Raw genomic sequence first — 27230 nt, 5'->3', positions numbered from 1 at the left:
CTTGACCTCGAGAATCTACATGTGAAAATATATTTCATTAAAACAGGTATTTATGCAATGATACAGCTATAAGGAAGTTTGTAATATCATTTTTAAAATAATGTGATCAATAATCAGGAGTTGGTTACTAATATTTGATGGAGTTTATATATATTACTTATATCACTCATATATAGTATATATCTATTAAAGTGATACATAAGTGTACTTATCAACATGGACACATGTTTAGTATATACTAAGTGAAAAAGACATATTGCAGATTAATGTTTTTATAGGTATTTTGTAAATATATGTGTGAATGTGCATAAGCCCTAATAAAGGTATCTAGAAACATCAGCATGTTAATATTTGCTGCCACTTGACATGTAAGATAATGGAATTGCTTTTTGACTTTTTGTTTTGTTTTGTTTTGTTGATGTGCATCTCTTTCTCACTAATGGTCACTATTTGCTTTAAATAATAATAAATAATAAGTAAGTAATTTCTAGTATTTTTAAAAATTGCTTTCTAGAAACATTCATTTTGTTTTTTCTTCATATTTTCTCCTGTAGTAAGCAGAACATTCAAAATCGTTTCATTGACTATTCTTTTAGAGAATAGTAATTTCAGCATCTAAACATTAGCAGCCTTCCCTAAGGACTTCAATCTGAGCATTTGAAGAGTCAATGTTAAATCTGGCCCTCTTATTCACATATATTTTTTCTTTTGTTCTCTCTCTCATTCTTCCTCTCTCCCTGAATCCTTTACCCATTTTCAGTAAAACATTGGTGGGAAAAAACAGAAGTGTGATCATATTAGTTTCTTATAGGAAGTATACACGTGAGTCAACTATACTTAGCTTTGGTTCTCAGTGTTAGGTTTTTATCCTTATTATAAAAATTCATTCGTGTTCATTATTTGTTTAAAAATTGAAAAATACAGAATGTTTTTAAAGGAGTCGGAAAGATGCAATCAATGTAGCATACTTACATCAAGCATCATTTATTTTTCTACATGTTATTTCCTATATGTAGTTAAAATTCTACTATATTCATATGTTTTACTTTTCTAATTGAAGTACATCCCAAATATTTTCTCAGAGCTCTCTTTGCTTTACGTGGTTGTTATGCCACATCAGCATGTGTGTCATTTGTTCTTTTATTTAGTGTCTTAAATGCCTACTATGTGCCTGCTATATACAAAGTGTATAGACAGTCATACAAAAGACAAGCATGATTCCTACCCTCCTGGTGTAGTCCAGTTTGAGACCCAATTGATGCCTTGCTTGCATGCATATTCAGTCATGTCTGATTCTTTGCAACCCCATGGACTGTAACCTACCGGTCCCTTCTGTCCATGGGGTTTTCCAAGCAAGAATACTGGAGTGCGTTGCCATTTCCCTTCTCCAGGGGATATTCCTGACCCAGGGGTAGAACCCACATCTCCTATGTCTCCTGCATTGCCTGCTGCTGCTGCTGATAATTTGCTTCAGTCGTGTCCAACTCTGTGCGACCCCACAGACAGAAGCCCACCAGGCTCCCCTGTCCCCAGGATTCTCCAGGCAAGAACACTGGAGTGGGTTGCCATTTCCTTCTCCAATGCATGAAAGTGAAAAGTGAAAGTGAAGTCGCTCAGTCATGTCCGACTCTTCGCGACCCCATGGACTGCAATTTTTATTTATTTATTTTACTACTGAGCCACCTGGGAAGGCTTGCTTAGTCCACTGTAAAACTCAATAAACAAAAGAAGCAGTAAATGGGAAGTGAAACATAGGTGTTATTTAGAGTCACACAATAAGCAGCAACTGTCTACACTCAGTATGACTTAGTCATAGTTTCCATTATTCCCTCAGTTCAGTTCAGTCGTACAGTCGTGTCCGACTCTTTGCGACCCCATGAATCGCAGCACGCCAGGCCTCACTGTCCATCACCAACTCCCGGAGTTCACTCAGACTCACGTCCATCGTGTCAGTGATGCCCTCCAGCCATCTCATCCTCTGTCATCCCCTTCTCCTCCTGCCCCCAATCCCTCCCAGCATCAGAGTCTTTTCCAATGAGTCAACTCTTCAAATGAGGTGGCCAAAGTACTGGAGTTTCAGCTTTAGCATCATTCCTTCCAAAGAAATCCCAGGGTTGATCTCCTTCAGAATGGACTGGTTGGATCTCCTTGCAGTCCAAGGGACTCTCAAGAGTCTTCTCCAACACCACAGTTCAAAAGCATCAATTCTTCGGCACTCAGCTTTCTTCACAGTCCAACTCTCACATCCATACATGACCACAGGAAAAACCATAGCCTTGGCTAGACAGACCTTTGTTGACAAAGTAATGTCTCTGGTTTTGAATATGCTATTTAGGTTGGTCATAACTTTCCTTCCAAGGAGTAAGTGTCTTTTAATTTCATGGCTGCAATCACCATCTGCAGTGATTTTGGAGCCCAAAAATATAAAGTCTGACACTGTTTCCACTGTTTCCCCATCTATTTCCCATGAAGTGATGGGAACCGCATGCCATGATCCTCCTTTTCTGAATGTTGAGCTTTAAGCTAACTTTTTCACTCTCCACTTTCACTTTCATCAAGAGGCTTTTGAGTTCCTCTTCACTTTCTGCCATAAGGGTGGTGTCATCTGCATATCTGAGGTTATTGATATTTCTCCTGGCAATCTTGATTCCAGCTTGTGCTTCTTCCAGTCCAGCGTTTCTCATGATGTACTCTGCATATAAGTTAAATAAGCAGGATGACAATATACACCCTTGACATACTCCATTTCCTATTTGGAATCAGTCTGTTGTTTCATGTCCAGTTCTAACTGTTGCTTCCTGACCTGCATACAGATTTCTCAAGAGGCAGGTCAGGTGGTCTGGTATTCCCATCTCTGTCAAATTTTCCACAGTTTGTTGTAATCCACACAGTCAAAGGCTTTGGCAGTCAATAAAGCAGAAATAGATGTTTTTCTGGAACTCTTTTGCGTTTTCCATGATCCAGCAGATGTTGGCAATTTGATCTCTGGTTCCTCTTCCTTTTCTAAAACCAGCTTGAACATCTGGAAGTTCACAGTTCACGTATTGCTGAAGCCTGGCTTGGAGACTTTTGAGCATTACTTTACTACTGTGTGAAATGATTGCAATTGTGTGATAGTTTGAGCATTCTTTGGCATTGCCTTTCTTTGGCATTGGAATGAAAACTGACCTTTTCCAGTCCTGTGGCCACTTCTGAGTTTTCCAAATTTGCTGGCATATTGAGTGCAGCACTTTCACAGCATCATCTTTCAGGATTTGAAATAGCTTCACTGGAATTCCATCATCTCCACTAGCTTTGTTCGTAGTGATGCTTTCTAAGGCCCACTTGACTTCATATTCCAGGATGTCTGGCTCTAGGTCAGTGATCACACCATCATGATTATCTGGGCTGTGAAGATCTTTTTGTACAGTTCTTCTGTGTATTCTTGCCACCTTTTCTTAATATCTTCTGCTTCATTAGGTCCATACCATTTCTGTCCTTTATCGAGCCCATCTTTGCATGAAATGTTCCCTTGGTATCTCTAATTTTCTTGAAGAGATCTCTAGTCTTTCCCATTCTGTTGTTTTCCTCTATTTCTTTGCATTGATCACTGAAGAAGGCTTTCTTATCTCTTCTTGCTATTCTTTTCAATTCTGCATTCAGATGCTTATATCTTTCCTTTTCTCATTTTCTTTTCGCTTCTCTTCTTTTCACAGCTATTTGTAAGGCCTCCCCAGACAGCCATTTTGCTTTTTTGCGTTTCTTTTCCATGGGGATAGTCTCTATCCCTGTCTCCTATACAATGTCACGAACCTCATTCCATAGTTCATCAGGCACTCTATCTATCAGATCTAGGCCCTTAAATCTATTTCTCACTTCCACTGTATAATCATAAGGGATTTAGGTCATACCTGAATGGTCTAGTGGTTTTCCCTACTTTCTTCAATTTCAGTCTGAATTTGGCAATAAGGAGTTCATGATCTGAGCCACAGTCAGCTCCTGGTCTTGTTTTTGTTGACTGTATAGAGCTTCTCCATCTTTGGCTGCAAAGAACATAATCAATATAATCTCAGTGTTGACCATCTGGTGATGTCCATGTGTAGAGTCTTCTCTTGTATTGTTGGAAGAGGGTGTTTGCTATGACCAGTGCATTTTCTTGGCAAAACTCTATTAGTCTTTGCCCTGCTTCATTCCGTATTCCAAGGCCAAATTTCCCTGTTACTCCAGGTGTTTCTTGACTTCTTACTTTTGCATTCCAGTCCCCTATAATGAAAAGGACATCTTTTTTGGGAGTTAGTTCTAAAAGGTCTTGTAGGTCTTCATATAACTGTTCAAATTCAGCTTATTCAGCGTTACTGGTTGGGGCATAGACTTGGATTACTGTGATATTGAATGGTTTGCCTTGGAAACGAACAGAGATCATTCTGTCATTTTTGAGATTGCATCCAAGTACTGCATTACAGACTCTTTTGTTGACCATGATGGCTACTCCATTTCTTCTGAGGGATTCCTGCCTGTAGTAGTAGATATAATGGTCATCTGAGTTAAATTCACCCATTCCAGTCCATTTGAGTTCATTGATTGCTAGAATATCGACATTCACTCTTGCCATCTCTTGTTTGACCACTTCCAATTTGCCTTGATTCATGGACCTGACATTCCAGGTTCCTATGCAATATTGCTCTTTACAGCATCGGACCTTGCTTCTATCACCAGTCATTATTCCCTAGTCCCCCCTAATTACTTTTCCTCTTTAGTGGGAAATAAACATGTCTTGCAAATCATGATCATTACTGTATAAATCATAGTAGTCATGCAAAGATTAATAAGTTCTTTGCCCTAAAAATATAGTTTAACAAGTTAAAACAAGAGAACCTGGAATGACAAGTTCATCTGCCTATTACTTTTCTATTAGTAAAGAAGAACAGAGAGGAACCTTTGAGTGAAATATGTTCATATGAGGTAATCGGGCTATTTTCAAAGTATTTAATGATAGAGACAGAACAGGACCTGACCATTCAGAAGAAGGCACCTCATTTGGTTCTGTATATGCCTATTAGTTGCTCTGTCTTAGACATCTGGCTGGAACATCCAGGGCAGAGACCAGAATGACTAGTACAGTGGGAGCTCTCAGGAGGATCAGGGAAGTGGCTGTTTGCCAGTGTGAAAGTATTTCAACATTTTAGCAACTCGTGTGACAGGCTCAGTCCTAGAGGAAATATATCAAGGTCCTGTAGGTGTCTTCTGCTCTCAGGAAGGACACGATAGCAGTCAGAACAGTTCTCCTTTTGCAATGGAACTTTGTCCGTGGTAGATCTTTTGTTGCTCTCACAGAAGTGAAAACTTCTAGATGTATGTGGACAACTGAAAAGTGAAGAAATTCTAAATACAGTCACTGGAATAAAATATAAACATTATAGGAATGCAGCTTGAATATTGTTGAATAGAGGAAAAAGGAAGAAGCCAGTAGGATAACTCTGTCTGAGATTTGATAATGAGGATATCTGAAATGTGCCTATTTTACAAGAAAATAAAAGTAGTAAAGAGAGTCATCTAATTGTAGTGACTTTATAAAGTGGCAGTATATGAACTAATAATGCATATGAAAATATTTTTAAAAATTTGTTCTCTTCTTTTAGCTTTCCTTATTGGAAAAAACTGGATTTGGAGGTGTTCTTCTATATATTGATCCTTGTGATTTACCAAAGACTGCAAATCTTAGCTATAATACCTTCATGGTATCACTGAATCCAGGAGGAGACCCTTCTACACCCGGTTATCCAAGTATTGGTAAGTTTACTATTAATCCTTATTATTCTTGTAAGCATTATAAGGTTGCAATTTATAAGTACATGTTACCTAAAGTAATTAAAAAATAATAAAGTTGAAGAATTCTTACCATTCCATATTTCAAAAAATAAATGTTTTATCTTCTCAAAATTATAGACTGCCCCAGAATAAAACTTGAAAAAGTCTGTAATAGATTTTTGTCTCAATAACTTACAGTATAGTAAACAGAGAGAAAACATTTTAAGTGTCATTGATGGACTGATAAGATAAATTAACACCATGTGGGACAAGTACTCCATATAGGTGGAAAACACATGCATCTACCTAGAAGCATGAAATATCTATGATTTTGGAGTTATTGTCATAACTTGAAGCCCAGAGTCTAGGGCTACACATGCTCAAGTTAGGTGTCTGTGAAAAATGGAAGTGAAAGTTGCTCAGTTGTGTCTGATTCTTTGTTCATGGAATTCTCCAAGCCAAAATACCTGCTGGAGTGGGTAGCCTTTCCTTTCTCCAGAGGATCTTCCCAACCCAGGGATTGAACCCAGGTCTCCCACATTGCAGGTGAATTCTTTACCAGCTGAGCCACAAGGGAAGCCCAAGAATACTGGAGTGGGTAGTCTATCCCTTCTCCAGCGGATCTTCCCAGCCCAGGAATCGCTGGGGTCTCCTGCATTGCTGCTGGATTCTTTACGAACTGAGCTCTCAGGGAAGCCCTGAAGCTATGGGAAATAATGCTGGATAGGACTAGAGTTGACATGATTAAATTCTCTGGCTCCCTAAAAGAAGGGCTCTCATTTGTTTGTCCAGCCACTTGGCAGCATAGACGTGGCTATTTTGCATCAAACATCCTTTTCTTTCCCAGCAAGCTGTGTTTATTACAGTGGGGGTCATGTGGCAAAGAGAAACAACTGTGATTTTGGCAGGTGCTCACTGCATCATTGAACTTCTGTCTAATGTGTCATTGACAAATATTCTGTATGCACAAGCTTGGCAGAGGAAAAGCTCTTTGAACCTCCTTCCAGGGTAATACTAACCCATTAACTGTGATGCTTCAGTCAGGAATTAAGCTAATAAAAAATTCATGTAATTATCCATGTGTCCCATCAATATTTTCTTTGTTTTCCACAAGATATAACAAAAGACTAAAAGCATCTTTCTTAAGTCTAACTTCCCTTTGTATATAATTAACTTTACCAATTAATAACTTTCTCCAAGAAGGAAGTAAATTAAATCAAATATGAATTATAATTTTATGAATTTTGTTGGGTTTGTTAAGTACTACTTTGTCTACTAAAACACCCCTTTAATAATCCATGTAAGAATTTTCTCTGGGAACTCACTGTTCTGTAGTTTGTACAGTTCACTCTCATTCTTGCAATTTTCAAGTTAAAATTAATAGATATCCATCTACAATTCTCAGACCTCACCAAAAATGTCAGTTAAGCCCTCTCATTTGCAAATGCTCTGATTGCCTTGGGTTGTACTACCTCAGTATCAGGAGGTTGCATGTAGCAGCTAACTCTGCTGCAAGGCACTGTTCTACAGCGCTACTGAAAAGCAAATGTTGATGAATACTTTGCTTAAGCTGGTAAATTGCCTCATTGTCAACAGTTACTATTTATATATTTTTGACTTAGGTCATTTAATAAATGTAGAATTCAGTCATCTCTAGCAAAGTGCTGGCCATTGTCTTGAGAATCTCAGCATGATTTTTTAAAATAATTTTTAATTTGAAATAACTTCAACTCAAAAAAATGTTGCGAATAATGTATGCAAATATTTAGACTCTCTGGCCATTTTTGATTTGAGTTGTTTGTTTTCTGTATTGTTGTGTTGCATGGGTCATTTATATATTTTGGATATTAACCCCTTATCAGTTATATGATTTGCAAAAATCTCCATTCAGTGGGTTGCCTTTTCATTTTGATGATGGTTTCTTTCATGTCCAGTACCTTTTTAGTTCAATATGGTCCCTTTTGTTTATTTTTATTTTTGGTTCCTTTTGCTTTTGGAGCAGATCAACAAAAGACATAATAATAAAATGACTGAGGTTAGTGAGTTTACTGCCAATATTTTCTCTGAAGAATTTTATGGTTTAGGTTATATATACAAGTTCTTAATGCATTTTGAGTTAATTTTTATATGTGGTGTAAGATTCTTCTGCTGGTGAATGTTCAGTTTTACCCACTCTGTCACAGAAACTATAATTAGCCCGTTGTTTGTTCTTTGATCCTTTGTTGTAAATCAGTTGTCCATATATGGATGGGTTTATTTCTGAGATCTCAGTTCTGTTCCATTGACCTGTGTGTGTGGTTTTATGTCAGTATCATACTGTTTTGATTGCCATCACTTGGTAGTATAGCTTGAAATCAGCACATATGATATCTCCAATTTTTACTTCTTCCTCAAGTTTGTTTTGTCTATTCAGGTTTTTTTTGTGCGTTTTCATAGAAGTTTTAGAATTGTTTGTTCTATTTCTGTGAGATAGGACATTGGAATTTTGATATAAATTGCATTGAATATGCAGATTGCTTTGCATAGTATGGGCATCTTAATAATATTAATTTTTCCAATCTATGAACACAGAATATTTTTTCGTTAATTTATGTCTTCTTATTTCATCAATGTCTTACAGTTTTCAGTGTACAAATCCTTCATGTACTTGGCTAAATTTATTCCCTAAGTATTTTATTATTTTGATGTAAATTGTAATTGTAAATGGTTCCAGATTGGGAAAGGAGTACATCAAGGCTGTATATTGTTTCCCTGCTATTTAAATTATATGCAGAGTACATCATGCAAAATATGGGGCTGGATGAAGCACAAGCTGGATTCAAAATTGCCAGGAGAAATATCAATAACATCAGATATGCAGGTGACACCACCCTTACGGCAGAAAGCGAAGAAGAACTAAAGAGCTTCTTGGTGAAAGTGAAAGAGGAGAGTGAAAAAGTTGGCTTAAAACTCAACGTTCAGAAAACCAACATCATGGCATCTGTTTCCATCATATCATGGCAAATAGATGGGGAAACAATGGAAACAGTGAGTGATTTTATTATTTTGGGCTCCAAAATCACTGCAGATGGTAACTGCAGCCATGAAATTAAAGGATGCTTGCTCCTTGGAAGAAAAACTATAACCAACCTAGACAGCATATTAAAAAGCAGAGACATTACTTTGCCAAAAAAGTCCATCTAGTCAGAGCTATGGTTTTTCCAGCAGTCATGTATGGATATGAGAGTTGGACTATAAAGAAATCTGAGCACCAAAGAATTGATGCTTTTGAACTGTGGTGTTGGAGAAGACTCTTGAGAGTCCCTTGGACAACAAGGAGATCCAACCAGTCCATTCTAAAGGAAATCAGTCCTGAATATTCATTAGAAGGACTGATGCTGAAGCTGAAGCTCCAATACTTTGGCCACCTGATGCGAAGAACTGACTCATTAGAATAGACTCTGATGCTAGGAAAGATTGAAAGCCAGAGGGGAAGGGGACGACAGAGGATGAGTTGTTAGATGGCATCACTGACTCGATGGACATGAGTTTGAGTAAGCTCTGGGAGTTGGTGATGGACAGGGAGGCCTGGCGTGCTGCAGTCCATGGCGTTATAAAGAGTTGGACACAACTGAGCGTCTGAACTGAACTGAATTGTAAAAGATTGTTTTCTTAATTCTGTTTCTGATAGTTCATTATTAATGTATAGAAATGTCACAGCTTTCTGTATATTGATTTTGTAACATGTAACTTTAGTGAATTTAGTTTTTAATTCTCACATCTTTCTGGTAGGGTATTTAGGATTTTCTATGTATAATACAATGTCATCTGCAGATGACATTATATTTCATTATATTATAAGACAGTTTTCTTTTTCAGTTCAGATTTGAGAGAATTTTATTTCTTTTCTTGCTTAATTGCTGTAGCTAGTACTTTCAGTACTATGTTGAATAAAAGTGGCAAGAGTGGGCATCCCTGTTCCTGATTTTAGGGGAAAAACTCTTTTAATTTTTCATGAGTGAGTGTGTTATTAGCTGTGTATTTGTCATACATGGCCTTTACTATTTGAGGTATATTCTCTCTATACCCACTTTATTAGCAGTTAAAAGAGTGTTGTATTTTGTCAAATGCTTTTTCTGCATCTGTTGAGATGATCTTATAATTCTGATTCTTCATTTTGTTAACGTGATGTATTACATGGGTTTTCTGTAGATGTTGAATCACCCTTGCTTCCCCGGAATAAATCCCACTTGATCAAGATGTACATATTTTTAATGTTTTGTTGGATTTGACTTGCTAATAATTTGTTGAAGATTTTTGTATCTGTAGATATTGAAGATAGTGGCATGCATGTTTCATTTTTGTGGTGTCCTTGGCTGGTTTTAGTATTAGGGAAATATTGGCCTTGTAAATGCTTTGGAATGTTTTCCTCCTCAATTTTTGGAAGAAAAGTATTAAGTCATCTTTGAATATTTTGTGTTAATATTGAGAGAAGAATAAGTATTAAATCTTCTTTGAGTGTTTTGTAGAGTTTGCCAAAGAAGCCATCTCTCTGGGCCTCAGCTTTTGTTTGTTGTGAGATTTTCTAATTTGTGTCTCAGTCTCCTTGTTGGTAATTTCTGTTCAGATTTCCTGTTTCTTTATTTTTCCTTCTTGGAAGATTTTTTGTTTCTAGGAATTTATCCATGGTTGTCAAACTGTTGGTATTTAATTATTGGTAGTAGTCTCATTTTATCCTTCAAATTTATGTGGTTACATTTATAACTTCTCTTTCATTTTTAAATTTTATTTATTTGTATCCTCTTTCTTTTCTTTCTCTCTCTCTCTTTTTTTTTTTGGTTAGTCTAGCTAAAGGTTTGTAGATTTTATCTTTTCTAATCACCAGCTCTTAGTCTCATTGATCTTTCCCACTTTATTTTTTGTCTCTCTTTGATTTACTTCTGTCTGATCTTTATTATTCTCTTCTTTCTGTTAATTGTGGGCTTCATTTATTCTTTTTCTAGTTCCTTTAGGTATAAAGTTAGATTGTTTATTTGGTATTTTTGTAGTTGTTTCTTGATGGAAGCCTGAATTATTATGAACTTCCCTTTTAGAACAATTTTTTGTTGAATTCCATAGATTTTGGTATGTTGTATTTCTATTTTCATTTGCCTCTAGATTTTTTTTTTTTGCTTTTTTCAAAGACCGCTTTATACCATTACAGTTGGAGGAAGTTTTTCTTCGGTTTATTGAAATGCAGTTGTGACCCAACATGTGATCTATCTGAGAAAATGTTCCATGTGTACTTAAGAAGAATGTGTATTCTTTTGCTTTTGGATGGAATGCTCTATATCTATTAAGTTCATCTTATCTAATGTATTATTTTAATTTAATGTTTTCACTTTTTTTTTTTTTTTGGTCTGGATAGTATATTCATTGAGGTAGGTAGGGGATTAAAGTCCCCTATTATTATTGTTCTGCTTTAAAATTTTCCCTTTAAGATCAAAAATACTTTCTTTTGTATCTTGGTGCTCTTCTCTTCAGTTCAGTTCAGTTGCTCAGTCATGTCTGACTCTTTGTGACCCCATGGACTACAGCATGCCAGGCTTCCCTGTCCATCACCAACTCCTAGAATTTACTCAAATGCATTTCCATTGAATCAGTGATGCCATCCAATGATCTCATCCTCTGTCATAACTTTCTCTTCCCACCTTCAATCTTTTTCAGCATCTGAGTCTATTCCAATGAGTTCATTCTTCACATCAGGTGGCCAAAGTATTGGAGTTTCAGCTTTATCATCAGTCCCTCCAATGAATATTCAGGACTGATTTCCCTTAGGATTGACTGGTTGGATCTCCTTGCTGTCCAAGGGACTCTCAAGAGTCTTCTCCAACACCACAGTTCAAAGGCATCAATTATTTGGTGCTCAGCTTTCTTTATAGTCCAACTCTCACATCCATGCATGACTACTGGAAAAATGCTAGTTTGACTGCACAGATCTTTGTTAGCCAAGTAATGTCTCTGCTTTTTAATATGCTGTCTACATTGGTTATAGCTTTTCTTCCAAGGAGCAAGTGTCTTTTAATTTCATGGCTGCAGTCACCATTTGCAATGATTTCGGACCCCCCACCCCCCAAAAAAAAATAAAGTCTATCACTGTTTCCATTGTTTCCTCATCTATCTGCCATGAAGTGATGGGACCAGATGCCACTATCTTAGTTTTCTGAATGTTGCTCTTCTGTTGGGTTTCAGTATTTTTTTTGCTGGATTTACCTTTTTATTATCATGTAATGCTCTTCTATGTCATTTCTTACAGTCTTTGCTTTAAAGTCTATTTTTGTCTAATGTGAAAATAGCTACTGCAGTTTTCTTTTAATTTCTATGTGCATGAAATATACTTTTTCCATTCCTTCATTTTCTGTCTGGGTGTGTCCTTTCTTATAAAGTGAGTCTTTTGTTGGTAGCAAATAGATGGGTCCTGTTTTTTATCCATTTTTCCACTCCATCTTTTGATTAGTTCCTTTAGTTTGTTTGCATTTTAAGTAATTGCTGATGGGTATGTACTTTTTGGGGATTCCCTGGTAGCTCAACTAGTAAAGAATCCATCTGCAATGCAGGAAACTGCAGTTCAATTCCTGGAATAGGAAGATCCCCTGAAGAAGGGAACAGGCTACCCACTCCAGTATTCTCGGATTCCCCTGCTGGCTCAGACGGTAAAGAATCTGCCTTCAATGTGGGAAACCTGGGTTTGATCCCTGGTATGGGAAAATCCCCTGGAGTAGGACATGGCAACCCTCTCTAGTATTCTTGCCTGGAAAATCCCCATGGACAGAGGAGCCTGGCAGGCTATAGTCCTTGGGGTCACAAAGAGTCAGACATGACTAAGAATACACACACACACACACACACACACACACACACATATTTATTGTGATTCTGTTATCTTTTTTCTTTTTCTCTCTTTCCTTGTGTATTGGATTCTTTCTTTAGTGTTATATTTAGATGTCTTTCTCATTTTCCTTTGTATACTTGCAATAATTTTTTGACCTCCTTGGGTTACTGTGAAATTTACATATAACATTCTTGTGAGTGTTGCTTATTTTAAGTTGGTAGCAACTTAAATTTAAACACATTTCAAAACTTTGCCTTTCTACTCTCTCCCCAGCACATACACATTTTATATTTTTGATGATACATTTTACATCTTTATTTTATGTCTTTTAATTATTGTAATTTTAGCTAATTTTACTACTTTTTTTCTTGTAATTCTTATATCTACCTTATTAACAATTATTTTATGAACTTTGCTATATATTTACCTTTTCCAATAAGGTATTTTTTTTCTTTCATATATTTTCATATTAACTAATGCCATTTCCTTTGAACTTAAAGAAATCCCTTTAATATTTCTTGCAGGACCAGTTTAGTGGTGATGAAATCCTTTAGTTTTTGCTTAGCTGGTACAGCCTTGATCTCTCCTTTAATTCTGAATGTTAACTTTGCTGGGTAGAGAATTTGGGGTTGAAAGTTTTTTCTCTTTCTGCATGATGGATATAGCACACCACTTCCTTCTAGCATGTAAGGTTCTTACTGAAAAATCTACAAATATTCTTATGGGATTTCCCTTGTAAGCATCAAGTTGTGTTCTCTTGCTGCTTTTAGAAGTTTCTCTTTATCCTTAACTTTTACAATTTTAATTGTATCTTCATACGTATCTTTTTTGATTCATGCTATTTGCAACTCTGCAAAGAGTTGACTCATTGGAAAAGACCCTGATGCTGGGGAGGATTGGGGGCAGGAGGAGAAGGGGGACAACAGAGAATGAGATGGCTGGATGGCATCACCGACTCGATGCACATGAGTTTGGGTGAACTTCGGGAGTTGGTGATGGACAGGGAGGCCTGGTGTGCTGCGATTCATGGGGTCGCAAAGAGTCAGACACAACTGAGCGACTGAACTGAACTGAACTGGGCTTTCTGGACCTGATGTCTGTTTTCTTCCCTGGATTAGAGAATTTTCAGCCACTATTTCCCTAAATAATATTTCTGGCTCTTTTTCTCACTTTTCTTTCTGGGACCCCAATAATAATATAAATATTATCCTGATCATTGTTGTTTCAAAAGTCCCTATTTTCTTTTTTTAAATTTCTTCTTTCATTTTGCAGCTCTGACTGAGTTCCATTGTTTTGTCTTCCAGCTGAGTGATCTGTCCTCTCTAGTATTTAATCCCTCTAGTGAACTCTTCTGGTCTGTTATACCTTCTCTTGATACCTTCTTATATTCTCTGTCTCTTTGTTGAGGCTTTCATTCTGTTCAGTCATTGTTTTTCCACATTCAGTGAAGCATCATTCTTGACAATTACTTTTAAATCTTTATCAGCAGATTGCTTACCTCTGTTGCTTTTAGTTCTTTTCTGAGATTTTTGTTTTGTTCTTTCAGTTTGAACATAATCCTCTTTCTCCTCAATTTGTCTAATTCGCTATTTTTATAGATTGGGTTAACTATCTCTCCCAGTCTTAAAGGAGTGGTCTTATTTATGAGATACTGTGAGGCTCAGACATACAATCCTGCCTCAGACAAACAACTCCAGAGCCAGATATCAAGGAGTGTCACCTATGTGGACTCTGCATCTTCCTCCTTTGGTGGAGCCCAGTGGTGGCTGCTATGAGATGCTTTTATGTGGGATTTGCCCTTGGAATAGCTGAGGGTCTTGTGGCTTCTGTGGGACACTGGTGAAGAGGACTCTTCCTTAGATTTTTTCTGAGGTCTGACTTAGGTGCTGGGAGAGAAAGGACTCTCAGTGGGTCCATGCCCACTGTCTCTAACAGTTTATGGAGAGAATTCCAAAATACTGCTTTTCAATGCTGACATTATCAAAGTAGTCTGGGATCACAAAATGGTCTCCATCAGTATCTCAGTCCCCAGGGAGCATCCCACCTAGTTTCCTCCTCCCTGACATAAAATTCAGGATTAGGAAGTGGGTCCCCTTTACCTATAGTTCATGTGTTTCGTGCTGATTTTCAGATCAAGTTAGTCTGTGGACAAGCCCTTTAACAAAAGGTTTTTCATTCCCTAGGTTTCTGTTTTTCATTCCCTAGGCCTTTGACTGTGTGGATCACAATAAACTGTGCAAAATTATGAGAGAGATGGGAACACCAGACCACCTGACCTGCCTCTTGAGAAATGTGTATGCAGGTCTGGAAGCAACAGTTAGAACTGGGCATGGAACAACAGACTGGTTCCAAGTAGGAAAAGGAGTAGGTCAAGGCTGTATATTGTCACCCTGCTTATTTAACTTCTATGCAGAGTACATCATGAGAAACGCTGGGCTGGAAGAAACACAAGCTGGAATTAAGATTATTGAGAGAAATACCAATAAACTCAGATATGCAGATGACATCAACCTTATGGCAGAAAGTGAAGAAGAACTAAAGAGCCTCTTGATGAAAGTGAAAGAGGAGAGTGAAAAAGTTGGCTTAAAGTTCAACATTCAGAAAACGAAGATCATGGCATCTGGTCCCATCACTTCATGGGGAGTAGATGGGGAAACAGTGGAAACGGTGTCAGACTTTATTTTGGGGGGCTCCAAAATCACTGCTGATGGTGATTGCAGCCATGAAATTAAAAGACGCTTACTCCTTGGAAGGAAAGTTATGACCAACCTAGATAGCATATTCAAAAGCAGAGACATTACTTTGCCAACAATGGTCCGTCTAGTCAAGGCTACGGTTTTTCCAGTGGTCATGTATGGATGTGAGAGTTGGACTGTGAAGAGAGCTGAGCGCCGAAGAATTGATGCTTTTGAGCTGTGGTGTTGGAGAAGACTCTAGAGAGTCCCTTGGACTGCAAGGAGATCCAACCAGTCCATCCTAAAGGAGATCAGTCCTGGGCATTCTTTGGAAGGAATGATGCTAAAGCTGAAACTCCAATACTTTGCCACCTCATGCAAAAAGTTGACTCATTGGAAAAGACTCTGATGCTGCGAGGGATTGGAGGCAGGAGGAGAAGGGGACGACAGAGGATGAGATGGCTGGATGGCATCACCAACCTGATGGATGTGAGTTTGGGTGAACTTCAGGAGTTGGTGATGGACAGAGAGGCCTGGCGTGCTGCAGTTCATGGGGTCGGAAAAAGTCAGACACGACTGAGCAACTGAACTGAACTGAGGGTTCTGTAGCTTTCTTGCACATACTTCTCATTGGTTTTCAAAGCCAGATATTTTGTGGGCTTTTTTCTCCTGTGCAGGATCTCAGGGTTGGGAGGGTTAATATGGAGCTTGATCCCTGTTTCTTGGGTTAAAGATCCAGTTGTTTGTGATTCTTCCCAATTGTGGTTTTCTGAAATGATTTTTTTCTGCTTGATGAAATTGTATCTCTACTCATCTTAAAACTGTCCTTTTACACTTTGTTGTGGAGTCTTCGTACACCCAGTGTTCAGGTCCCTTTTCATAAGATTTATTCCACATGTCGTTGTAGAGTTGATGTGTATCTGAAAGGACGTATCTTCCCACATTGTTATTTCGAACTCTGTCTCTCTTTTTTTAATATATACAAAATAAAGAGAATAGTAAAATGAACCTCCCGTATATCTCAACCAGTTTCATCAATTATACTAATATTTTTGTTTTGTCTGTATATCCCCTCACACTCCTTATAACCATATTTTTTCAGATAAAATTTTTATAAATTGAAACAGATACATCTTAATGGGCAAAAGAATACAGCCATGTACTTTCCATACCTATTTAGTATAAGAACATTCCCATCATTTCCAAAAGTCCTCTGGGTCACTTCAGAGTAACTCTTCATCACCAAACCTAGCTTGGTACAGAATTTTAAAAATTCATATAAATGGAAACATGAAGTATATATTCTATTGTGTACAGATTCTTTTGCTCAATATAATGTCTGTGATATTTATTTATGGTTGCAGTTATTAGTATTTCATTCCCTTTTATTTCTGGGAAGCATGCCACAATTTTATGTAGGTTTAAGTACATTTTTTTTTAAACAAAAATGTTGATGCACTTTGCTACAATGTATAATCTAAATTGACTGTTCAAACAAATGCTTGGCCTTCTTGTAAGATAGTTCTGCTCAGTGAGCCTTTGCATATCCAAATATTTATTGATTATTGTAGAATCAGAGAAGAGAGTAAAAGTTTTAAAATAATCCTTGTCCCTGTAATACAGAAGATGATTCATCATTCTTTTTAATATAAATGAGGATTTAGCTTCATTTGGCATGTTAATTAACTACTCTGAGTCTTTTTCTCTTCACAATAAAAAGCATTACACTAATACGTATCTCACAAGATTGTTTGTAAGAGGATGCAAAATTCTGGTCTGCACCTCATAATTAAAGAGAAACTCTGAGGAAGTGTCCCAGTTATCTCTGTTCTAACACATTTTTAGTAATTCTGATACAACTGAATTTTGAGAGTCACTGAGCCGGAGAACCTTTACATCCTTTATCTACCACATCTGAGTTGGACCACTGTGGCTATTGACCTAAATTTTGTGGCACCATGATACTGTTCTTTCACATCATCTTGTATTGCTGCCTCCACACCACTCAGGACTGGGGAACAATGAATTCCTGATCCTCAATCAAATATTTGTACTCAACAGGCTATTAGTAAATATTTGTTGAGTGAACAAGTTATTTTTTTTTTGAAGTTTTTATTGAAGTATAATTGATTTATATAGCTGTGTTAATTTCAAGTATACAACAAAGTGAATTATATATATATATCCATTCTTTTTCAGATTCTCTTCTCATATGGTTTATTACAGAATACTGAGTAGAGTCATTTTGCTATACAGTAGGTCCTTGTTAGTTATCTATTGTTTATATAGTAGTGTGTATATGTCAGTCTCAATCTCCTTATTTATTACTTCAGCCCGTGTTTCACCTTTGGTAACCATAAGTTTGATCTTCAGGTGTGTGAGTCTGCTTTGTTTTGTAAATAAGTTCATTTTATCATTTTTATTAGATTCCTCAAATAAATTAGATCACATGATTTTAGTCTTTCTCTGTCTCACTTCACTTATTATGATAATCTCTAGGTCCCTGATTGCTTGTCTGATGATTCTGATCCTAGGTTTTATCCTAATTTTAATTAACCTAATTAAAACTCCTTTTTTTTTTAAGAAAAAGCACTTGCATACAGTTTTTCCTCCTTAAATGCTTTTGTCAACTCTCTCACATCTCTTTTACCACTCAAAATATCAGAGATTGCATTGATTCAAACAGCTTTGAAATTACATATAAGATATTAGGATATCAGAATCTAATCTAATCTCTTATTCCTTTGATAATTTATTAAATATTTCAAAGATTAAGTGTTCAAACTATCAGACTTTATCATAAGTGCTTCCACCAACTTGTCAGGAGTGTTTTAATGCATTAAACTGTAATTCAAGCAAAGTTCATTCCCTAAAACTATATACTTTTAAAATTCTAAGAGGCTTTAGGGTATAAGTAGCACAGTTTTATTCTCAAAATTGAGGCAAAAGAAACTTGATCACATTATCTAGGGACTCAGATAAATGAGGCATAAGAACTGACATTTACAGTAACTGGTTATTTTTAAAATATCTGTGGTTAGTTATAATAAAAAATGTGCTTGTCTTAAAATCATTAATTGGGGGCATAAGGTTTGGCTTGAAATGGAGGGAATCAAAAAGCTATGGGGTGAGCTTTAAAATAGAGAAGTGAGAAATTGATATCATTAAGGAGTATTCCATTTTCATTATGTTGAAAGAAAGAAAAGAAAATCCTATCCCGATTTCTAAGTATTAAGATTATCTGACATCTGAAAGACTAGAAATAGTATTAAGAATTAGAAATCTGTTTTCTTTCCATATTATTTCCCTTAACAATGTAGCTTCTGAAAACTCTGTAAGCCATAAAGTTGATTTTAAATTTATTATCATCTCCAGATAACTGCCTGGTTAATCTCTGGACTACTACTTAATTGAAACACAAGATACTTCTTTTTATCTGGACTTAGACTTGGTTCTCCTTACACCTTATTTCCTAAAATCTATCCTGATTTAAAGCTTTATATCTGTGCCATGTTCTCTATTAGTTATAATCCTGTTTTGCTTTTCTTTTTGTTTTAAATTCTTTCGTTTCAGTCATTTTACTCTAGTGAAGTGTATCAAACCACACAGTTTATTTAATATTCCCAGTGTTACAATTCAGTGGATCTGTGTGTTGTTTACCTGCTCTCTGCTCAACATTACCTCTGCCGACCAAAACCATTCAAAGAATAAAGAATATCACTGTAATTCGTGACAAGTCTTCACCAGATGTTCTTGGTCCAGTTACCTGGACAAATGTTGAAAGACTGACTTGAGTTGGCACTAAATCAACTGAGACAATGTTGAACCAGAAAAGCAAAAATATAAATATGTGCCTAGTTGTCAAAGCAGAGTGTTAGATATTCACAGCATAAAATGCCTTGTCACTTAGTTGGCAAAAAATAAAAGTGTCTGTATTCTTACTATTTTACTGTGACTGGTGGTTCTTGTACATTTCCTAAAGTCTTCCTATTTAACATGACATATTATTCAGCTTGATTCTTAGATCCACTCAAAGAGTGGCTCATTATTAAACAATGTGAATTTTTTTAAGAAGTTTAATTTGCAACATATTGAAAAAATAGACTATTTAAATTCAAGCTACTCCTTTAAAAAAATCTAAAGTTTATTTAATATAATGGTAATATAAGTTTCCATGGATTTCTTGGTTCCAAAAAAATTGAAAATTTCCAACTGTTTGTCGAAAAGTCTAAGATTATAGTTTTAAGAGACATTTTCGATTGATTATTATTCTTAGGAAATTAGTCTACCGTGTAATGCTCAGAATGTTCTTTACTTATTATTGTACTCAGAACTTTCTATTTTAAATTAACACACATTCTGTCAATACAGACAATCAGGTTTTTTTGTCTTTTTGCTTTAAAAATCAGTTTTCACAAAAATTGGTGATTCTAAGAGGATAATACAGTCCACTGCTTTAAAAAATAATTTACAAATATGTTTCTGTTACAGTGCATATAGGAAGTTAATTGAAACAGTGATTGAATTAGTTTGATATGTTTTTGGTACTTATTCTTTACAGTGTCTTTCAACAGGACAGCTTTTACTGGCCCAACTTGATAGGCAAATAAACTGATCCTTAGAGAAACTTGGCCTCAATCAATGATTTGACTAACATAATCACCTTTAAATCCAAGGTTATCTAACTTCTAACATAATGGGAATTCCACTGTATAATTTCGCATCAGCTATTAAACTTAGGCAAATGATATTTGCAGTTTGGTGTGATATCAGATCTATGATTCAAATTTAATGATCAACAAAGTGTCTTTGTTTTCCTGACACATTCAACATATGCTTGGGAGGGGTAAGTTGAAGTTGAAATATAAAATATGATAGTAAAATTATAAAACTTATCTATAGGTTTAGACTGTATCAATATAACCTCAGAACAAACTTAGATTAAATTGTTTGCAGTTGGCAGTTGTCTTCCAGAGTAGTTTTGTACACTTACCTATAAAAATGGAAATTGCATATTATAAACTAAATAAATTGAACAATGAATCAACTAAACAAAGAAAGTAAGGACGATCAACAACAACAACAAGAACAAAAGACCCTAAGTTTTATTTTTCAACCATTAATATATGTGAATTATTTTAGAGGAATATATTCACAACTTGTCATTTTATGAACTTTATTAGACTTTATAGTTGATAGCTTTAAATTGTAAAATAGAAGCATCATATTAGGTTTCTCAAAGATTCAAATTGTTGTTACTATCATGAGTACAACCCACCTTTTCAAGGAACTTAATAGCTGAGCATAGAGGATATAAAAGAATAGAAGTAAACCTGAGAAATAATATACCATGCTGATCATAACACTTAAGTTCACCCTTTCCAGCCAATGTTCATGCTTTTTTTATCTGCTGTGGTCAGAGTCTATAAACTATGGTATGAAGAGATTTTCCTACTGACAAAATTAAATATTTTTTAGAGAAAATATCATTAATATAACTAATGTTATATGTGAAATTATAAAGGTCGATATAGTCTAGTTTTGCATTCAATACTGAATAATTAAGGGAACATAAAAACAATAGCAGTCTTTTTTTTTTTTTTCCCCTCAACACTACTTATTATCAATTTATCTATACTGAAACTTAGGTGGTTTCTGTAATTTGACTATTATAAATATTGCTGCAATGAGCATAGGAATAGAAATCTCTTTTCAAAATAGTGCTTTGTTGCCTTTTGATATATATACAGAAGTGAGATTGCTGTATCAGATGGTCATCATATTTTTAATTTTTTAGGGGCCTCCATATTGTTTCTTATAGTGGCTGAATCAGTTAACATTTGCGCTAACAGTATATGAGAGTTGCCTTTTCTCCACATCCTCATCAACATATTTATTTTCTTTTTGATAATAGCCATTCTAGCAGGTATGAGATGATATCATATTTGTGGTTTTGATTTACATTTCCCTAATAATTAATGATGCTGAGCATCTTGCCCTATACCTATTGATCTCACGTCTGTCTTTTTTAGAAAAGTGTCTCTTGATGTCTTCTATCATTTTTAGTCAGACTTTTTTTTTATTTGCTGTTGAATTGTATGAGTTCCTTATGTATTTTGAATATTCACTCCTTACCAGATCAGATCAGATCAGATCAGTTGCTCAGTCGTGTCCGACTTTTTGCGACCCCATGAATTACAGCATGCCAGGCTTCCCTGTCCCTCACCAATATGTTTTTAAATATTTCTCCTATTCAATACATAGCCTTTTCATTAGTTGACAGATTTCTTTTGCTGTGCAAGGCTTTTTAATTTGATGTACTTCCATTTCTTTATTTTTGTTTGCATTGCCTTTGCTTTCAGTGTCAAATCTGAAAAATCAGTGTGAAGACCATTGTAAAGAGATTTACCTGCTATGTGTTCTTCTAACTGTTGTACATTTTCATGTCTTGTGTTCAAGTTTTTTTAAAAATTTTCAGTTAACTTTTGTGGGTGGTGCTTATAGCAAAAGTCCAGTTTCATTCTTTTGTATATGGATATCTAATTTTCCCAGCAGGACTTATTGGGAAGACTACCCTTCCCCCATTGTTATTCTTGGCTCCATTGTTATAAATTGACTTTATAAATGTGTGCTTATTTCTGGATTCTCTATTCTGTCCCATTGATTTAAGTATCTAATTTTATGCCAGTATCATACTGTATTGATTATTATGGCTTTGTAGTATAGTTTGAAATCAGAGCATATGATACCTCCAGGATTGCTTTTCTTTATAAAAGATTGCTTTGATTATTTGGGATTATTTGTGGTACCATGCAAATTTTACTGTTCTTTCTTCTATTTCTGTGAAAAAATGCCATTAGAATTTTTATAGGAATTTTTACAGGGATTGCATTGAATCTGTAGATTGCTTTGGGTATTGTGGATATTTTAGCAATACTAATTATTCTAATCCAAGAAAGTGGGTTAACTTTTTATTGATTTGTGTCTTTTTATATTTCTTTCCATTCCTTTTATCAGTGCCTGATAGCTTTCAGAATATAGATCTTTATTTCTAAGTGTTTATTTTATTTTTGAAGCTTTATAAATGAAATTTTTCTTTCCAGTAGTTTATTGGTAGTGTGTAGAAACACAACTGATTTTTCAGTATTCATTTTGTATTCTATAACTTTATTGAATAACTTTAGTTATTGTAAGAGTATTTTGGAGAAGTTTTAAGGGATAGATATAGATATATCATATGATCTGCAACAGGCCTTCCCTGGTGGCTCAGCAGTAAAGAACATGCCTTCCAATGCAGAAGACATGGACTTGATCCCTGGGTCAGGAAGATTCCTTGGAAAAGGAAATGGCAACCCATTCCAGTATTCTTGCCTGGGAAATCCCTTGAACAGAGGAGCCTGGAGGGCTACAATCCATGGGATAGAAAAAAGTCAGACATGACTGAAGTGACTTAGCACAGTACACATCTGTAATAGAGACACTTATACTTCTTTCTCTCTGATCCAGATTCTTTGATTTATCTTTCTTGCCTAATTTCTTTGGAAAGGACTTCAAGTGACTATTTTGACTAAAAGTGGAGAAAGTAAACTAGAGGTACTATTTTTTTTTTTTTAATTTAGCTGTTATTCTAAAATTTGTATTGATTCTTAGGGATTGCCAATGGTTGGGTTCTCCAGAAGCAGGTACTGACAGAGCATTTATGTATGTGGCAGAATAGTTACTAGAGATGAAAACTTGTGGGAAAGAGGGGGATGCAGGGGGGATGGGGCTGAGGGGAATGTGGACTGAACAGTAGTGCCACCACTGGGAATAGATGGTCTATCAGGACTGACCATTAGTGGATCAAATGCACAGACCCATATGCCTCTTTTGAAATCAGTCTTTGGATGTGTGTGCTTCCCCAAGAATGGTATTCCACTTGGCAAAGTGATTCCTGTGACTAAGGACAACTTCGAAGTCTTAACAGCTGGTGGCTGTATGTTCATAGCCCTCATAGCAGCAGGTTGACAGAATGTTCCTTGACAGGATGGAACATTACCATGGAACATCTGGAGAGGACATTACTATGTCCACCACAGAAATCTGGCTTTAATTCCATTCGTGGTCATGAGTTAGAAGCGCTAGAGCTACACTGCATATTATAGCAGCCAATAGCCCTGTATGGCCATTTAATTTTAAATTAAACTAATTAAAATTAAATAAAACATAAAATGTAGTCATAGTGTTTTTATCTCACATGCTCGGTAGCCACATGTGGCTATTATAAAGGACTTCCATCATTAAGGAGCAGCCTACTGGATGAACACTACAGAGTAAATTGCTAAAACAATGTGATTTTATACGAAGTCTGGTGGTTATCTTCTGTTTTAGATCATCCATGAGACTGTTTCTGTATATAATCTTGAAGATTGTTTGTCGTTTTTACCACTTGAATTATTTAAAATCTATTTACAAAGCAGACTCTAAGAACCACATGTTGGGGATGCTTCATGAATTCTTTTATGGTTTAGTGTTGAACCAAAACATAGTTGAGTGCTCCTAAAGTAAACATTTTCTACTTCCAGTATTCTCTGAAGAGTTTTTGAATTTTAAGTATGTAAAAATAAATCTTGTAATGCTACTTTAAAGTGTTATTGCATTTGCTTCAAACTGCTGGCATTGTAAATTTCAGTCCCATATGATTTCATTTGAAGGATGCATCTTGGATGAAAAAAAAAAATGTGCTCTACTTGTGTTTTGCCTATCAACAGCCACTTGGCCCTAAATTTTTCAGTGAGAATTGAAAAATTAAATCTTTGGAATATTATGTTTTTCTGAGAGATAACCTTCTCAGTGTCAGACTTTTGAGGAGTATAAATGTGGACTGCTTAAAAACCTGACTTTGGAACCTCTTTTGCATGTAAAACTAGCTCTGTCTGGTGGAAATAAGTCAGGTAATGATCCTTCTTTTCTAGATACCTGAGTAACATGAAGCAATACCACCTGAATATCCACAAAGATTGTGACTTATGGGCTTACACCCCTATAGGATTAGGGAATACCCTCATAGCTTCCTATTAAGCATAGGAGTTCCTGCAAGCCTTTCTTCTCGTTTCTCCCTACCCTTCTCATTAATTCCTCAGGCTTTGGATTTGATAATATTAAAAAAGTATACTTAGTAAATGTTAAGAAAATGGAGGGTTAAGCTATTCATTTTTTTTTTTTTACTATAAAACTTTTAAACCTACTGTTATTGTAATATGTTTTACAAAATTCCAAAAATGCTCTAGTCAAGAAAGTTTCTAAAATGTATTTGACCATGTAGATCATTTTTGAGAGGAGCATCTGGCAAGACTATTATTTAGTCAAATCTTCAGTGGAATCACTGGCCTGAAGCACCCACCCCTTCCCCTTCCTGCCACAAATCCTTCCTCAGTTTTATGTTCTTACCTAGAGATGTATGGCTTGTATCTCAGCTTTTGCAGACTTTGTAGCTTAGGATACAGTGTAAAAAGGAATACAGAAAGTAGGAAAGGGCAGGGCTGATTATGTCACCTGTGATGGCAAAGTTAACACCTGCAGCTACACCTGCTTCTGAGTCAGCAGGATACAAAACAACAAGCAACACAAAAATAATCTGGCTGATGGTTTAACAATTAAAGTTGTAATTAGATTTGCAATTGAATTTTTGGTATAGTCTAGAGCTGGGAAAATCAGTGTATCCCAACTAAGCTTTTACTCAGCATGATATGTTCTGGTTCATTGCTAACCACATTAAAAAATCTGTTTTTTAAAACACAAATTCGAACAAAACTTGTAAACATTCTTCTCTAACCAGTCCCTCAGGTGATTTTTTCCCATTTCAGTGACAAAATAGAAAATGCAATTTTATCTTGGGAAAAATGATCAAGTGACAGTTTTTAAGATAATCCAGATGTATACATTTTCATGCAATAGTCTAAAAAGATAATGTGTTTTTTAAGGCAATTATTTCAGAACATATCTTATTGACATATTCATCTGATCTATGAACATACTTGAGTTGCTACCATGGTATCTCTGTGAAGTCTTAGTCATTTAAATATTCAGAGAAAGTTTTGATGAGTATTAAATCAAGTAAGCACAGGCCAGTTCACTATTTAGTAACCTTAGTGATACTGGTTTTCCTAGGATGCTTCTAGTATACTAGTGAAAACTGGATAAAACCAAGAAACTTTCTTTAGACTCAGGGTAATTATATCATACATAGACCAACCAGGGTCTATGAGAATAAAAGGGGTTGCTATGAATAACTATGTAAGGCAACAGGTATTTACTGGGTGTCGTGATGACTTTGGGTTTCCCAGGTGGTGCTGTGGTAAAGAATCTGTCTGCCAACACAAGAGATGCAAGAGATGTGGGTTCGATCCCTGGGTCAGAAAGATCTGGAGTAGGAAATGGCAACCCACTCTGGTATTCTTACCTGGAAAATTTCATGGACAAAGGAGCTTGGTGGGCTAGAGTCCACAGCGTTACAGAGTTGGACACAACTAAGCATGCATGCTTTTTTTAAAAATGATGACTATTTAGATTAAAACTGAGATTTTCCAATATACTTGATGATAGAATCCAGGTGAGAGAGAGATATATATTTATATATATATTATAAATTATATATTATATATAATATATATATATTTATATTTAAATATATATTTAAATTTATATATAAAAAAATATATATATTTAGTTAGTTAGTTAGTTGAGAGGTGTTACAGCCTGAAACATATCCCCACCCCCCAAATTCTTATGATGAAGTACTAACTCCTAGTAAGATATAGTACTTCAGAATGTATTTAGAGAGCGGGTCTTCAAAGGGGTAACTAAGTTATAATGAGGGTACTAGGGTGGACCCAAATGCAATATGCTTCATGTTCTTCTAAAAAGAGGAGATAGGACACAAACAAGCACAGAAGACACAGGAAGCAGATGGCCATCGACAAGCTAAGGAGAGAAGGCTCTGAAGAAATCAACCCTGCAGATACCTTGATCTTCAACTTCTAGCCTATAAAACCATGAGAATATATAACCTTCTGCTGTTTAAGTCACTCAGTCTATGATATTTTGTTATTGCAACCCTAGCAATACAAGGGGAAGTTGAGAAAAATCTTTTTTGATTTTATCATGAAAAATGAACAGAGGTAAGAGATACAATTTCCACATGCCACAATTGTTATCATCTTCAAGAAGATAAACAAAAAATGCAGAATTCAACATCTATTACAGTAGCTCATTAGTCTCTGTTCCTAATTAGATGTAAGTTACTTTTTTCAACAATTGCACTCATCTCACATGCTAGCAAAGTAATGCTTGAAATTCTCCAAGCCAGACTTCAAAAGTACCTGAACTGTGAACTTGCAATTCAAGCTGGATTTAGAAAAGGCAGAGCAACCAGAGATCAAATTGCAAACATCAAAAAAGCGCTAGAGTTCCAGAAAAACATCTACTTCTGCTTTATTGACTATGCCAAAGCCTTTGACTGTGTGGATCACAACAAACTGGAAAATTCTTCAAGATATGGGAATACCTGACCCACCTCCTGAGAAATCTGTATGCAGGTCAAGAAGTAACAGTTAGAAATGGATATGGAACAACAGACTGGTTCCAAATTGGGAAAGGAGTACGTCAAGGCAGTATATTTTCACCTGGCTTGTTTAACTTACATGCAGAGTATATCATGCAAAATGCCAGGCTGGATGAAGCACAAGCTGGAATCAGGATTGCCAGGACAAATATGAATAACCTCAGATATGCAGATGACACCACCCTTATGGCAGAATGTGAAGAGGAACTTAAGAGCCTCTTGAATAAAGTAAAAAAGGAGAGTGAAAAAGTTGGCTGAAAGCTCAGCATTCAGAAAACTAAGATCGTGGCATCCAGTCCCATCACTTCATGGGAAA

General features: G+C 35.9%; 1 protein-coding gene across 3 annotated transcripts in view; it reads left to right on the top strand.

Moving 5' to 3' along the window:
• Window positions 1–27230, top strand: part of NAALADL2 (N-acetylated alpha-linked acidic dipeptidase like 2) — a 1546902-nt gene that overhangs the window by 942111 nt on the left and 577561 nt on the right. For all 3 annotated transcript variants that reach the window (XM_027540660.1, XM_027540668.1, XM_027540650.1), the window contains one exon: window positions 5619–5769. In XM_027540660.1, coding sequence (XP_027396461.1) covers window positions 5619–5769 — 151 coding nt within the window. The remainder of the gene's footprint in view (window positions 1–5618; window positions 5770–27230) is intronic.

The sequence above is a fragment of the Bos indicus x Bos taurus genome, chromosome 1 (assembly GCF_003369695.1).
Source record: "Bos indicus x Bos taurus breed Angus x Brahman F1 hybrid chromosome 1, Bos_hybrid_MaternalHap_v2.0, whole genome shotgun sequence".
Classification (NCBI taxonomy): domain Eukaryota; kingdom Metazoa; phylum Chordata; class Mammalia; order Artiodactyla; family Bovidae; genus Bos; species Bos indicus x Bos taurus.
This window is presented reverse-complemented; position numbering and strand designations above follow the sequence as displayed.